At 49.7% G+C, this 15450-nt stretch overlaps 1 protein-coding gene across 1 annotated transcript in view; it reads left to right on the top strand.

Moving 5' to 3' along the window:
* Positions 1 to 3268, top strand: part of PRSS55 (serine protease 55) — a 64330-nt gene extending 61062 nt beyond the window's left edge. The window contains 2 exon segments of the mRNA XM_068553106.1: positions 3021 to 3230; positions 3233 to 3268. Coding sequence (XP_068409207.1) covers positions 3021 to 3230; positions 3233 to 3268 — 246 coding nt within the window.
* The last annotated feature ends 12182 nt before the right edge of the window (positions 3269 to 15450 follow it).

Below are 15450 nucleotides of genomic sequence, written 5' to 3' on the forward strand. Positions count from 1 at the left end.
CCAATTCCTCATAACAAATACACCCACACAGACACACACACACACACACACCGCCTTACACCTTTCTCTGGAGAACTCTGACTAATACAGATTTTAGGACCAAGAGTGGTTCTAGAGAAACAAAATCTTAAAGATGAATTTTCTGAATTGGTGCTGTGATTCCTAGAATTAGCTCTCTAGTCAGATTAGATTGAAAGACACTAACGACTCTATTTCCAGTAGGAAAAAGCACTGACAGTCCATGAAGTGACGGGGCAAGAGAGACAAGCAAAGTATCACCACTGGAAACTCCTGATCCAACACTTGTAAGAAGCTAGGATCTGGGTGACCATGTATATGATACTTTCAAACATTTTTTTTCAAACCGATGAGTATGATGAGATTGGCTGGTTGCTTCTAATGTTAGTGGACATAGTGGGGAAAGAAAAGGATGAGCTCAGGGATTCGAATTCCTAGCTCAAGGGCCCCGTAAATGACCTGAAAGCTTCTATGTCTGCCCTGAAGGAGACCCTTACCCCCCTGTAGCCGCAGGGCTGGGATTGCTGAAAATCAGACCCGCCATCTCCCCCTGTGACTGGCTGAATTACAATGGGAGTTGAACTCCCAGCCTCCCAGGGTGTCTCCTGCCAAAGCGAGGACACGGACTGGGAAGGAATGGGATCCTGCAAGTTGGAATGGGGGTGTGTGGGAAGACCCTGATGGAGCTGGGGAACTTGAACCCTAAATTCTGATGCGTCTCCTCTGCAGCAGTCTCTCTGTCCCCAGGAGAAGCGGCCTCTCCACCCCCGCCCATCCCAGGGTATTAACCCTGCGTTACCTGAGGAAAGGGTAATGACCGCCCCTGAGGCAGCTGACAAGCAAGACACTGCTGGTTCTCCTCAGGGTCAACCCCACCACCCCTCTTGGCTTCTAGACCTATGAGCAGACTCAAGTCCCAGCAGCCCCTACAGGTGAGGTACAAAGTGTGACCCGTGGGGAGGTGCACTACACTCTGCGTTTTCTAACTCCTGCAGATAGAAACCCGGGCCGCACGTGTGGGGATGGGTATTAAGGCTGTGGGATAAATCGTGGAAGGAACGTAAAGTTGGATCAGGCGGCATTTACTGCCACGGGCTCACTAAGCAGGGATTCTGCGTCTAACTTTGCATCTTGGGGAGGAAGAAAGGGCTCTAACAGTTTGCTTCGTTGCTTGGCTGAAATATGGCCAAAAGGAGACCCACAGTGAGTGAATTAGAATTGCCAGACCTGCTTTGGTTTAATGTAGAGAAAGGGATTCCATGACTTAGGGAGACTGGAATGTTAGAGTGAGTTTGTCATATGAAACCTACTCACTCACCCACCCTGGGAAGGTCCAGAAGACATGCCTTTCACCACGACTGTGAGAGATAAATTTGAGAGGGAAGCCCTGGCATCCCTGGCTCTTCTCTGCGGGCCAGACTTCACAGAGGGAACTGCAGTCACGGAATTGGGAAACGTAACCACAATGAGAGTGATTTGATCCGTGGTGGCAGGGACCAGTGGCGGCACTAAAGCCCCGAAGGCAAGGAGGGCGTGGTCCCTGTGATGGACAGCAGGGTCAATGCCGCATTCAGAATGGCCTGAGTCCTGCAGACCCATGGCTGGCTAGTTCGTCATGGGGTTCCTAGAAGTGAAATAGACAGGAAGCCTACTAATTCTTACTTGTTCTGTGTAAGCAGAAAATAGGTCAAGTGAAAAGAGTCTAACTTGAATCATAAAAACAAGAGTCATGGCCCGTTAATTGTCAGACTTGAGCCACTTTATAGACTCAGAACCCCTTGAATGAAGGACCCTAGTACTCTATGGAATATTTATACTGTTAATCATTCTCCCAGCCTTCCCCGAAAGGACCCACAGGCTTTTGCCAACTGTGCATTGGGAAGAGGAAATAATCAGACCTTTTCGGGACTACTGGACGCTGACTCTGAAGTCACTGGTTCCCTTCTCTGTGGAGTAAGAGAGATTATGATGGGAAAGGCCAAGTGGAAGCAACTAGAACTGCCCCTACCTAGGAAAAGAGTCAACCACAAAAGCAGCCCTGCATTCCTGGAGGGATTGCAGAGATTAGTGCAATCATCAAGTACTTAAAAAACCCAGGGGTGGTGATTCCCACCACATCCCCAATTCAGCTCTCCCATCTGGCCTCGGCAGAAGACAGACGGGTCTTTGAGAATGACAGAGGATTATTGTAAGCTTGCCAAGGTGGTGACTCCAATTCCAGCTGCTGTATCAGATGTGATTTCATTGCTTGAGTAAAGTGACACATCTCTTCCAGTATCTGCTATGCAGCTCTTGATCTGAAAGAATGCCTTTTTCTCCATTCCTGTTCGTGAGATCCACCAGAAGCAGTTTGTTCTCTGCTGACAAGGCCAGCATTACACCTTTACTGTCCCACCTCAGGTGGATATCAACTCTCCGGGCCTATGTCATAGTTTAGTTCACAGGGCTCTTGATCACAAGACCCCATTCACTTGCACACGATAGTGCACTGGTGCATTACACTGATGACGTAATGCTGACTGGACCTAGTGAGCAAGAAGTAGCACCTGCTCTAGACTTATTGGTAAGACATTTACATGTCTGGGGGTGGGAAATAAACCCAACAAATTTCAGGGGTCTTCCACCTCGGTGAAATTTCTAGGGGTCCAGTGGGGTGGGGCATGTTGAGTTTTTCCTTCTAACCCTGGCAGGAACTTCATTTTGGCCGCGAGGGAGGAAAGGGAGAGAGTGACAGCAGATCAGAAGCCAGGGAAGGAGGCGAGGGGCGCGGCAGCGAGGCGGCGGCGGAGATGGAGTGGATGGGGGGGGGGAGGGGTAGGTGGGGAAGTGTCCGTGTTTCCTGCCGTCTCTGCCATCCATCATCCTCTCCCGGAGCGGAAATCAATATTCTTCTCTCTTGGTCTCTCCCCAAACGTTCTGAATTTAGAAAAGAAAGAGCAAACCCTGACAAATGCTTATTGTTTTCCAAATATAAATGCCGCACCGCTTCCGCCCCCGCGCAGATGTCACCCCCTCTTCCCGGCTGCCCGGGTGTCGGTGTCGCCGGCCTGGGCGCTCTGCCACGACCGCTGTGGGCACAGATGGAGCCCATGAAGTGGACTGCTGGCCGCCACTCGAGGTCACCTGGTTTCCTAAGAAGCAGATTCTCGGCAATTTCTCGCAGGAGGAGCATTTGCAGCTCAAAGCTCTGCTGGCATTCTTCCCCCGTCCCCTCCCCGCCCCGCACACAGCTCGCTTGTTTGGAAAGTAACTGTGAAACCTTTTACTCCCCCTGTTGCAAAGCACCTTCTGGCCCATCCCTTTTGCCTGTAGAGGTAGCAGGGCAGAGAGGACCACCCCCACTGCTCAGATGCGGAAGCCGAGGCTCAGAGAAGGGAAGGCGTTCACTCGGAACAGTGCTAGGAACTGGGATGCGGGCAGGGGGGGTGATGCCGAAAGCTCAGCTTCTCTGTGCACCGGCGCTGAATCAAATCTCGGAGACAGAGTTTTGGGTGAAGTAGGAAAGAAGAGCTCTATTACTTTGCCAGGCAAAAGGGGACACAGTGGGCTCCTGCATCGAAAAACTATGTGTCCCCACCCAGGAGGGTGTAATGAGGAGTTCTATAACAGTACTTCAAGGGCGGGGTGCTGACAAGATGAGGGGGTGTGCAGGGTCTCAGCTGGTCAGTCTCCTAATCCTGATGAGCTTCTCGGGCCCCTTTAATCTTGCCTCAGGTGGTTCCTTAGCTGCTCCTTCCCTGATTAGCAACTGTTCGAATCTGCCCTTTAGAACTCAGGGAAGGTCATGGAGGCTGGAGTCTTGCTTACAAGAAACGGGGGACAAAAAGAGGCCTCCGTGCCCAGGCCCCACTCAGTTTCAGGGGTAGACATGTTGGAGCCCCCAGGGCACCCCCGGAGCCCAAGTGGCCTGGGTTCTAATTCCACTGCTCCCTTGCTGCTGAAGTCCGGAATGTCTCAGATTCCCTGGCCTCCAGGCTCCCAGAGGAGCGGCTCTGAGCAGGCAGAATACACACCATGCAACCCTCCTTGTTAATAAAGGCTGCCATGTGCATAATGCTTCCTATACGTCAACCTCCCTTGTAAATACTCTTATACATGTTAAGATCTTGTTGCTGAAATCTCGGCTTCTGTACACCAATGCCAAATAGAAATACGGAGACAGAATTTAGGAGGAAAGCAAAAGAATAGCTTTATTTCTTTGCAAGGCAAAGAGGGAACACAGCAGGCTAGCACCTCCAAAAACTGTGCCCCCCTTGGAGAGGGTAGCGAGAAGCTTTACAGTAGTGGTTCAAAGAAGGCGTGATCAGCTTGTGGACATCTTTCTGATTGGTTGGTGGTGAGATAAGTGGGAGCTAGCATCATCAACCTTCTGCTTCCAACTGGCCTGGGGTCTACATGCTCGTGGGAAGCATACCATCGTTAATTGTTAACTTTTCCTACCTGGAGGGGGTATCTGCAAAACAGCTCAAAGGTATTGTTGTGTCCATTGATGGGGAACCAGGACCTTGCCCCAAGGCGGCACTGTTGTTTCTCTTGAGGGTCCCTCCCTTGTCTCCCATCCCTTCCCTTCCCTAATTAACAACTGCTTGAATCTGCCCATTGGGACTCAGGGAAGGTCATGGAGGCTGAATGAAGCCTATTTCCTGTAATCAAAGAAATGGGGGACACAGAAAGGCTTTGTGCCCAGGAGCCCCACGGGGCCCTGCTCAGTGTCAATCCCCCTCAATCCTCAGAGTAACCCTATGAAATAGGTACTACCACTGGACCTTGTTTACAGACTGAGGAAACCAAGGCCCAAGGTCACAGGGCTCTGAGGAGGTGGGGCTGTATTCACACCCAACCAGTCTGGTCTAGATGGAGGTGGACTGAGCCCTTGGGCCACCCGGCCTCTGGACACCGTCCAAGGCAAGGACACTGACCCGCAGGTCTGATACCTGGGTTCAGGTATCACTCACTCTTTGAGGAATTTGGTCAAATTGGTTCAAATTTTGTGTCCTCCTTGGTCAAAGGAATCTCTAGAGAAAGTTCCAGAGTAAAAACCCAGGATTTCTCGTGTGGGCGCACGTAGCGAGAGCACCTCTGCTCTTTATCCTGGATCCTGGAGGAGCAACGGAACAGGGGACGGGGCTCCTCCTTCCCCTCTAGACTGAGGTTCTTCCACGGGGAACGTGGAAGCCATCAGTCAATAAGCCACTCAGCCAACACACACTAATTAAGCACCTACAGTGCCCCTAGGTCCGGGCATATCACTGTGATCAGGTGGGTGTGGTGAATGTCCCTCTGGAGCTTGCACTGTTGTAGGGAAGCCAGCATTGGACAGGAAATGACAGAGAGACAAATCTCACTGAAGGGAAGCCCAGGGCTCGATGTTGCTAACACGCTACAATTCCTGTAGCACTCCAGAAGTCTCTGTGCTTTAAGCTGCTTGCAGTCTGCAGTCATCTCCTGGAGCAAGGCCAACGATGGAGATGGTTAGCTTGGATTGCTGGGCTGAGCAGGGTAATGGGGACATGAGCAAACCTGTGGACAATGAGAGGACTGAATAATCTACATAAGGAAGGGCATGTGGTCACGTGGAGGAGAAAAGATGAAGATGGGGTGCAGGTGTCTAACCTGGAGACCAGGGCTTCCTGCCGCCTTTAGAGATACCTGGTCCCCTACACTTATCCCACGGACAATACAGGATGACAGGCTTTTTACAATAACGTTCAACCAACATTTGATGAGAACAGAGGAAGTGCCGGCACTTGCTAAACAAAGAACAAGATAGACAAGGTCTCTGAGCTACTCACCATCAAAGCTTTGTGTAACGCAAAAAAAAAAAACAAAACAGGGCTGCCTTGAGGCCAGCCTCAGCTGCTGTTGCATTCGGAATAAACACAGATCCCGGTCCAGAAACTCTGAGGTGCATCAGAGGTCTTTACTGGAAGTTTTCTTGAAGAGGTAACACTGGATTCACATCAAAACTTGCCACAAGGCGTCTAGTAGCAGCTCTCTTTCCCAAAATGCACATTTCACAGCAGCTGCTCAAATTCATCCCTCCTCCCTTTCGAATTCCCAGCCTGCCTGGTCTTCGTCCCCACTCCTGCCTGTCCCGTGGGCAAAAGACCTTCCCCACCCTCTTCTCCTCCTCCCGAGTATCTCAGCCCCTCTCTTACGCATTTCACTGGAGATTCTTTCATTTCCTTCAAGTCCACTTTTGCACATGTGTCCCTGGCCAACGTCACAAAAGCCAAATACAGCAATCCAGACTCCCGGTCTGTCTTCCAGGTCTCCTCCTCGTCCACTCTCTGGTTGGGGTATTCATTCCCTCGTTCTTCAGTCCCCAGTCTCTTCTTTCTCCATCCTCTCTCGATCCATAGCTGGGGGACTCACTCAGTGTCCTGCCTTCCACCAGGAATACGTCCCACCTCTAGCAACCTGATTTGCATTTCTCTCAGCAGAATCAACCAGCTCTTCCTTGATGATTCCAGCAAGCCCGGTCCCTTGGCTGTAGTTTCTCCAGATAGTAGGTAGGGAGAGTGGAAATCTCATTTATCCATTTTCTGCTAAACCTTTTCGTTTATCTTTACTCCCAACTCCTAAAACTCAACTGACTACACACACTGTCTTACTCACAAAAAGTACTCCACCTTCACTGGACCTGTTTCTGTTATGGGACCAGCATCATTCCCTTTTGGCCAGACCTGAAACCTTAGAGCTGATGTTCTGCACCTGTGCCCAGGGCGAAGACTCAGACTCATGGATGACCTAATAGAGGGCTGTAAAACTCCTTGAAATTGTATACACTCACAAAACTAAAGACCACAGATTGGGACTGAGAGGAAATATTTGCAACACATATGTCACACAGAGGACTTCTATTCAGAATATATAAAGAATCCGTGCAACTCAACTCAATTTAAAAATGGGCAAAAGATTTAACAGGCACTTTACAAAAGATTTATGAGTGATCAATAGGCACTTGAAAAGATGCTCAACTTTATTAGTTATCAGAGAAATGCAAATTAAAACCACAAGGAGATACCACTATGTATTCACTAGAACAGCTAAAATTTCAGACTGGTAGTACCAAGTGTTGACAAGGATATAGAGCAACTGGATTTCTCATACAAGGCTGATGGAATTGTAAAATGGTACAAGCCATTAAGAAGACAGTTTGGTAATTTCTTAAAAAGTTTCACATATACCTACCTTATGACCCAGCCATTCAATTTCTACATATTTATCCAAGAGAAATGAAAACCCACGTTCACACAGAGACTTTGCTTCGGAATGTTTATAGCAGCATTATTTGTAATAGCAAAAGCTGGAAACAACCCACATGTTTATCATCAACTACTGAAAGGATAAAAATGGTGTGGTATATCCATGCAGTGGAGTACTGTTCAGCAATAAAAGGAGGAAACTACTGATACATGCAACCACAGGGATAAATCTCAAAATCATTATGCTGAGTAAAACAAAGACCAAGAAATGTGCACACTGTATGATTCTACTCGTATAAAATTCTAGAAAATGCAAAGTCATCTATATAGCGACAGAAAGCATATCGGTGGTTGCCTGGGGGTCAGAAGTAAGGGAGAAAGTGGATTTTGAGGGGGCCCACGAAACCTTTTGGGAAAGATGGAAATATTCAGTATTTTAATTGCAATGACAGCTTCCCAGGTGAAGGCATATGTCATAACCCTCCACAGTTGACGCTTCAGATGTGTACAGCCTGTGTTAAATCAAACCTTAGTAGAGCTGTAAGAAAATATGAGTGCTGGATGCCAGTGACTCTTCTGTGTCTAGATTAAGATATTGCCTTCCACGTGCTATGAAAGCTTGGTTAGAACTCTGACCTTGATTTCACTGTGTAAGATGGGCATCTCAGTGGTCCCCAGAGCCAGTGTTGGAGTCCCATAATGAGAGAACCGGAAGAGCCCTTAAAATGATGAAAAACCTGACACCCAAAGAGGGAAGTGACTTGCCTAAGGTCACCCTACAACTTCGTGGCAAAGTCAGGCTTTGAGCTCAGGCACTCTGGTTCGGTCACTGGTCTACAAGTCCTGGGAGGACACCATGGGGCCAGGAGGTCAGCTGTGGTCACCAGCTAAGGGGTCACACAGCCAGAGCCCAGCACGTGCCAGGCACAGAGAGCCCCACAGCGAATGAAACGCCCTGTATGGGCATGAACTCTGTGCCCTGCAGCCTGGCGGCGGTGAGCAGGAAGGGCCGTGGCCTTGGACCCGAGCATTCAGACCATCTGTGGGGAAGGACAGAGCTTGTGGGTTCTTGTTTTAAATTTCTAACTTCTTGCAAACCAATACTTTCATAAAACATAATACAATTAAATTACTAGAAAAATGAACCAAAAAATGAACATATAAAATACAAGCTCAAACTTTTATTATTAGATTCAACCCACATAAAATCACTCGTTAAATTGCTCTGAAGGTTTCTAAGCATTTACTCTCCATTTCTGTACTTATGTCTTCATGGACCAGGAACCAGCAGTGGTCCGTGTTCCACCCTTTGAGAAGTATTTCCCTAAAAGATCCAAACTTTAATTACCAAGAAGTCAGGGGCCCCTGGCTTTCTAAAGTCTAGGAGGATCACATTAAAACACGGGTTAGATTGAAATGTGACACATGAGTCAGCATTTGAATTGAGACTGTACAGACTTATATATTATTCATTGTCTTGAGCAATAAAAACTCACTAAATGCCTAAGTGCCCTCAGGCCCCGGAATAGCTTAATTGGGCAGTATTGCTCTGTGATGTCAAGCACCTGTTTAATTCTGAGTTCTGCAGTTTTACATCAGAAGAGGCCCAGGAAGAGGCATTTTCCATCTTCGGTCCCTGGCTCCTGTCTCTGCTTGAGTGTGTGAAGGGGCCACCCCTCCCCTCCCCATGGAGTATCCTTCCAAGGTGCTGAGCCCAGATCACCCAGGGGTTCAGAAGCTGTGTGAGCAGCTGCCGGCACAGACGAGGAGAGGAAAGGAAGCCTCGTCTGGGGTTGGGAGAGCAGAGCCAGATCCCTGTCACCCACACCAAGGGGGCAGGCCAGGCCTGGGCTCCCCTGTCCTGAGTTGGCCTTGACAGCCGTGGAGGGTCAGATCCAGAATCCCCCTGGCCGAGGCTCAGGGGTTAGGCCCCAGGAACAGGAGCACCTACGCCCCAGGTTCCTGGCCTGTGAAATGGGGGTTTGTCACATGGACTGCCTAGGCCAGCGCTGGGCCGTGATGATGCAGATGAAGTGATGCAAAGCCAGGCCCGGGTAACGCTCAGGAGAACCCAATGCCCATACGGGCTGAAGCTGAGTGACAAGACCTCAGGTTGGGGTGGGCCTTAGTGAGTTCTCACTCCTCTCCCCACCCCTCTCTGGCCTGGACTTGAGTCCCCTTGAAGTTCTCTATATCAACCCCCAAGCTGTTTGGCTTGAATGCCACAATTGACAGGGAACTCACCACCCAAGGTCAGCCCTTCTCAGCTCCGCACAGCTTTGACCCGGAGAACACAGTCCCAGGCTGAGCTGCACTGGCCTCCCCATGGCTCTCACCCCAGCACTGGCTGCAGCTCCTGGGGGCCAGCCCGACTGCCGTGTGCACCCTTGAAGACCAGGCTCCTGGCCTCAGTGAGCCTTGGCTTCTGCAAGCTGCACACCCCAGCTCCCTGTCACACCTCCTGTTTATACTTCTACAATCGGCACCATCCTGTCACTCAGAACACTCCCCCAGGTGAGGTGCCTCCCCAGGTAAGACCCACCCCGCCCTGCTGTTACGGGGTCTCTTTGTAGAGCCTAAGGTGGGCCTTACTCCTGACCTTTTAGAACTGCAGAATGTGTACAGCCTATCTCAGTGCCCCCAGCTACCTTGCTTTTCTCTTCTTGACACCCGAAGACCCCTCCCTGAGTCCCGGGGCCTCTTGGTCCTTCTCTTCCTCCTACGGACCCCCATTCAGCAGGAGCCCTCCTCATTCGGGGGCCACACTCAAGACTAAAGCCTTAAGCTCCCACCTTCCCAGCTCTTCCCTTTCATCCTGAGCGATTCAGCCCCAAAGCCCTGATGTGACTTGGAGTGCTGCTGTGTCCTCAGTTCAGGGACAGGAGGACCGCAGGGTCTCAGGGCTGCATGGGGACAGCGGGGAGGGCGTCCATGGGACAGGCAGCCGGGCGAGGGGTGTGGGAGCCCACGCGGCGGGTAGGGAGGGTGGTCAGAGCCTGGCTGGGGCAACAGCGTGTCCGTGTGGCAGTGTAGGCGACTCGGGAAGTCAGGGTCCAAGCCATCTGGCCCTGGCGAGGGGGCCTGGCATCGAGGAACAGTCTGAAAAATGGCTGGACCAAAATCTTCAAAAGTATCAAGGCCGTCGCTTGTCTTTTTCCCTTTTTTCTGGTTAAAATTCTGAATTTTAATGAAACACACTTGTTTTTTTTTAATTATGAGTTTACTTATGAGTTCTCTATGATCACTATTGCTTTCTGCCATCTTATTCATACCTAATTATAAGTCCAATACCTGGGGGAAAAAAAGTACCAAGGCCGTGATAATCAAAGAAAAACAAAGGAATTGCCCCAGACTGAAGAAGACCAAAGAGAAGTGACAACTCTGGGCAGCGTGTCATTCTGAATGGATCCTTTTGTTATGAAAGGAGTCATTGGGCCAATTGGTCAGACCTCAGCGGGCCTGAGGACTATGTTGATGGTGGTGTATCAGTGTTAGCCTCCTAGTTATAAAGGAGAGTGTCCTTGTTTGTAGAAACACACACTGATAGAAAATCAGGTCAGCAACTTACTCTCAAATGACCAGGCAGGAAAAGGATTTATTATATAACTGTAATTCCTAATTTTCTGTAAGTTTATAATTGCCTGAAATTTGTTTTTTTAAGAAAAGAGGATTTCGGAGCTGGCACTGAATTAGAGATTACCTGATCCTCAGCTCTATTTATGAGACAAGAACGAAGTTGCAGAAAGGTTAAAGTGACTTGACCAAAGTTACACAGCTAGTAGGTATTGGTTCTGGGGCCCAAACCCTCTTTTCATTTCAGGTCTTATGGTTGGATCTAGTCTAAGTCCCTCATTTTACAGGTTAAGAAATTGTGGTCCAGGGTCACAAAGAGATTCACCCCAAAATGAGCTGAACAAATTTCAGGTGTCAAGTTAATTGGGACAAATTTGGAGAGTTTCTTAAGTGTCTGAAATTGAACTCTGGGTGCTTTCCTCCTCTGTCCACTTGCACAGAAAGTTCTCCTAGGTGTTGGCCTGAAGCCATTCCTCTCAGAAAGGAAGTCCTCTGCCACTTGCTCGGGGTTTTAAATGTGTTGCCTGGCAAAGCGGTCATAGTGTACATGAGCAACTTTCCCTGCAGGGGCCTCTATGGTTTCTGGGGTTTTCCTCTTAGTCACTGACAGCCTGGGACCTTGCCCTTCCATGTGCCAGCTGTCAGCGAACCAGCTGGCAGTTCTGAAGAAGCAGAAAAGCATCAAGAGGCCCTCTAAGGAGGGCACAAGCCCGTGGAGAAAGAAGGTGACATGTGTCTGCTAGGGACAAGGGCAGGAGGCGGAGTGCTATGAGCTGAATTGTGTCCCCCAAAATTCATATGTTGAAGTTCTAACCCCCAGTACATCGGAATGTGACTGTATTTAGAATTAGGGCCTTTAAAGAGGTGCTTAAGGTAAAATGTGGTCACTAGGGTGGGCTCTGATCCAATATAACTTGTGTCCTTGTAAGAAGAGGGGATAAGGACACAGACACAGAGAGGGACAACCATGTGAGGACACAGGGAGAAGACGGCCATCGACAAGTCAGGGAGAGAGGCCTCAGGAGAAACCAACCCTGCTGACACCTTGATCTCAGATGTCCAGCCTCCAGAACTGTGAAAAGATAAATTTCTGTTGCTGAAGCCACGCAGTCTGTGGGACTTTGTTACAGCAGCCTAACAGATTAATACAGCAGGGGTGAGGAACGCCGGAAAACAGACTTTCCTACAGACCACAGGCTCTTTGCACAGATCCCTTCTGCCCACACTGTAATGTCACCTTCCCTCCACAACCCCGTCAGGTGATACTCTCCCCATTTGGACCCTAATTGACAAAAGCAGGGAACAGAATGCTCAGTCTGGAGCCAGAAGTCCCAGCACATCCATTCAGGAGCTGTGTGATCTTGGGCAAGTCATTTAACCTTACTGAGCCCCAGTTTCCTTATATAAAAATAGGATTCATAATTTCTGTTTTTAATCTTTCATAGAATTGCCAAGATCAAGTGTAGAAACTGATAGAAACTATAAACAGATTATAAATGTGAGGATTGCTATTAATGACAGCAATACTATAGTGTTCATAATTTTAAAAATATATCTACTGAGCTTCTGTTTCAGTTAGAAAATGCAAACATAATCTCCAGAATTTGCAATCCAGGAGGGAATATGAGAGTTACACACAGAAAGCTGTGTAAAAGTTGGCCCAGAATGAAATACAGTCCACAAAACAGAAATCAATGTTCAGAGAAAGGAAATCATCATGGTCTGGTGTGAATCACTGCTGTTTATTCCTTCATCAAACATTTCTTGGGAGGCTTTGTGTGACAGCCTGTTCTACCAGGGGGGTAGAACTGTGAACAAGACAGCATGCCCTCAGAAAGCCTAGGTTCTTGTGCGGGGACAGACACAATAAACAACAGATGTTTCTGAGTATGACAGGTGGAGACAGTGCAGTGAAAGGAAGGAAGGACGGGGGTGAGGGTGGAAAGGCTGTGTCGGTAGAAGGACGGCTGCTTTATGGGGGTGTCTGGGAGGACCTTGCTGACAGCTCACACCTGTAGGGAGTGAGGGCCAGAACCATGCTGCTACACGGGAAAAGAGCATAGTAGATGCTATCAGGTGCCTTTACAAGTATGGATAGGACTCGGGTTTCTGGGGGAAGGCTTTGGAGGTGCCAGGAGCCCAGCCAACAGGCTTAGTGCGATTGGCCCGGATGGGACTGCGATTCCCAGATACAGCCACCAGGTGGCAGAGTGACTTCAGACAAAAAGTCTACCGAAGAGTCCCGGGAGAAACTTCTTTCTTCCCCCAAATGAGGAGTGCTGGCACAGGTTCGGGATCCCCGGAAGACGAGGGGAGCAGCAGATACAGCTTTGAAGGTTGAGAAGGAAGAGGAGGCTCCTTGCCTGACAGCTGGCTGGAGCTTTCCCGAGCCACTGGATTCCCCGTTCTCCGAACGGCGGCCATCCCCGGATTGGCCCCCACAGGTGGGGCTCTGGGCTCAGCGCAGCCGTAACTGACAGATATTCCTGAGCGATCCTGGCCCCATGGGGCCCCGCTCAGGACTGGGAGCTGGCGAGTGGCTCCCCTCGCTCTGTGGCTGGCTCACTTCGGGGCCTTCTCTTCCCTCTGCCCTAGCGAGCCGGGAATCTCACCCCACCGCTCACCCCGCGCTGGTCCGCAAAGCCTGGGGCGCCTCCTGAGATGAATGCAGGGTGCCTGGGAAGCAGAAGCCCTGGTCTGGCGCAGAGCGGAGCGCCGCCGCCCGAGCCTGCTCACTCCGCCAGCGTGAGGCTTGCATCTGCAGAAAAAACACCTTTTTCCCCGCCGTGCCCCCCACACAGCCCTCCTGGTCATACCTCCATTCAAAACTTTTATGGATGATCTACACATGCCAGGCAGGGTGCTGGGGACCCAGGGGTCTGTGAGACAGACCATTCACAGAGCGGGCTGCAAACTATACCCCGAGGGCTGAATCCAGGCTGCTGCCTGCTTTTGTAAAGTTTTACCGGCGCACAGCCTCGCCCATTTGTGTACATAGTGTCCGCGGCTGCTTTGTGCTATAAAGCAGGGTTGAGTGGCTGCTACAGAGACCATATGGTCCACGACCCTGAGGCATGTGCTAGCTGGCCCTTTATAGAAAACACTTGCTGACCACCCATCTGGAGGGAGAGACAGGGAAGTGAACAGAGGATCGCGTCACTATAAAGGGAGCTGTGATGGAGGCGGGGCCACGATGGAGGCTGGGCCAGGTGAGAGATGAAGTTGAACAGATGAATGGACTGAGGAATGGATAAAGAAGATGCGGTACGTATATTCAATGGAATATTACTCAGCCATTAAAAAGAATGAAATAATGCCATTTGCAGCAACATGGATGGACCTGGAGATTATCATACTAAGTGAAATAAGTCAGACAAAGAAAGACAGATATCATATGATATCGCTTACATGTGGAATCTAAAAAAAAATGATACAAATGAACTTACTTACAAAACATAAACAGATTCACAGACTTAGAGAACGAACTTATGGTTACCAGGGGGAAGTGGGGGGGGGGAGGGATAGTTTGGGATTGACATGTACACACTGCTATATTTAAAACAGATAAACAACAAGGACCTACTGTATAGCACAGGGAACTCTGCTCAATATTCTGTAATCACCTAAGTGGGAAAAGAATTTGAAAAAGAATAGATACATGTATATGTATACCTGAATCACTCTGCTGTCCCACCTGAAACTAATACAACATTGTTAATCAACTATGCTCCAATATAAAATAAAAATTTTAAAAACATAGGGCAAAAAAAAAGAGAGTGCTGTGATGGAGGCGGGGCCGTTGTGGAGGTGGGGCAAGTGAGAGATGAATTTGAGTGGGAAGCTGGGTCGGGGAGTGTCCAGGTGGGCCTGCCTTTTAGGATAGTAGCCATGGGGAGCCACTGAAGGGTCTTGAGCAGGAGTGACAAGATCCCATCCCGGGAACTACTGTGTGGAAAGTGGAGGAGGGGACAAGAGCAGAGCCAAGGGGCCCAGTAAGAGACTGTGGTGGCTGCTTAGGAGGGAGAAGAGAGAAGAGAGAGGGAGCTGTGGGGATGGAGAAAGAGTCGATGCTGGCGGGATTTCGAGTGCGAGGGAGGGAGAGGCAGGGTCAGGGCTGAGTCTGTGTCCAGCCTGCATCCCCGAACTCTGGGATTGCACAAGGGTTCACCAAGCCATGCCAGATGCTGCAGTGGATGAGCCACTTGGATCACCAAGAGAAGCCCCTCCTTCGAAGGTGGGGAAGCAAGGTTGGAGGTTTCGTGACAACGTTCGGAATGCCGGGCGGGAGCCTCCTCATGTTAGTTTCTGCTCTGCGCCCCTTTCTGGTTGAGTGCGTGGTGCGTGGTATCTTCCAGGAGTTTCCTAACGAGTGACATCAGCGTGGACCTCTTAGGATGCCCTGTGTGTGGGACCAGGGCTGTGTGAACTCAGGGAGCCTTGAAAACCCAGCACATCCCGGCCCAAGTCCTCTTGCCAAAAGGGAGAGAAAGGCAGAGGCTGAAGCACGTCTCACACTTTTCCCCCAAGGTGCCCAGGGTGGTGCAGAGGAGCTAACAGACCAGCCCTGGGGGCTGGAGACAAAGGGCTCCACAAGTATGAGGGGTCTCTGAAGCCTCAGGTTTTTTTTAAAAAAATTCAGGTGCTTTTTGCA

This window comes from Eschrichtius robustus, chromosome 10 (genome assembly GCF_028021215.1).
Source record: "Eschrichtius robustus isolate mEscRob2 chromosome 10, mEscRob2.pri, whole genome shotgun sequence".
In the NCBI taxonomy this organism is placed as follows: Eukaryota; Metazoa; Chordata; class Mammalia; order Artiodactyla; family Eschrichtiidae; genus Eschrichtius; species Eschrichtius robustus.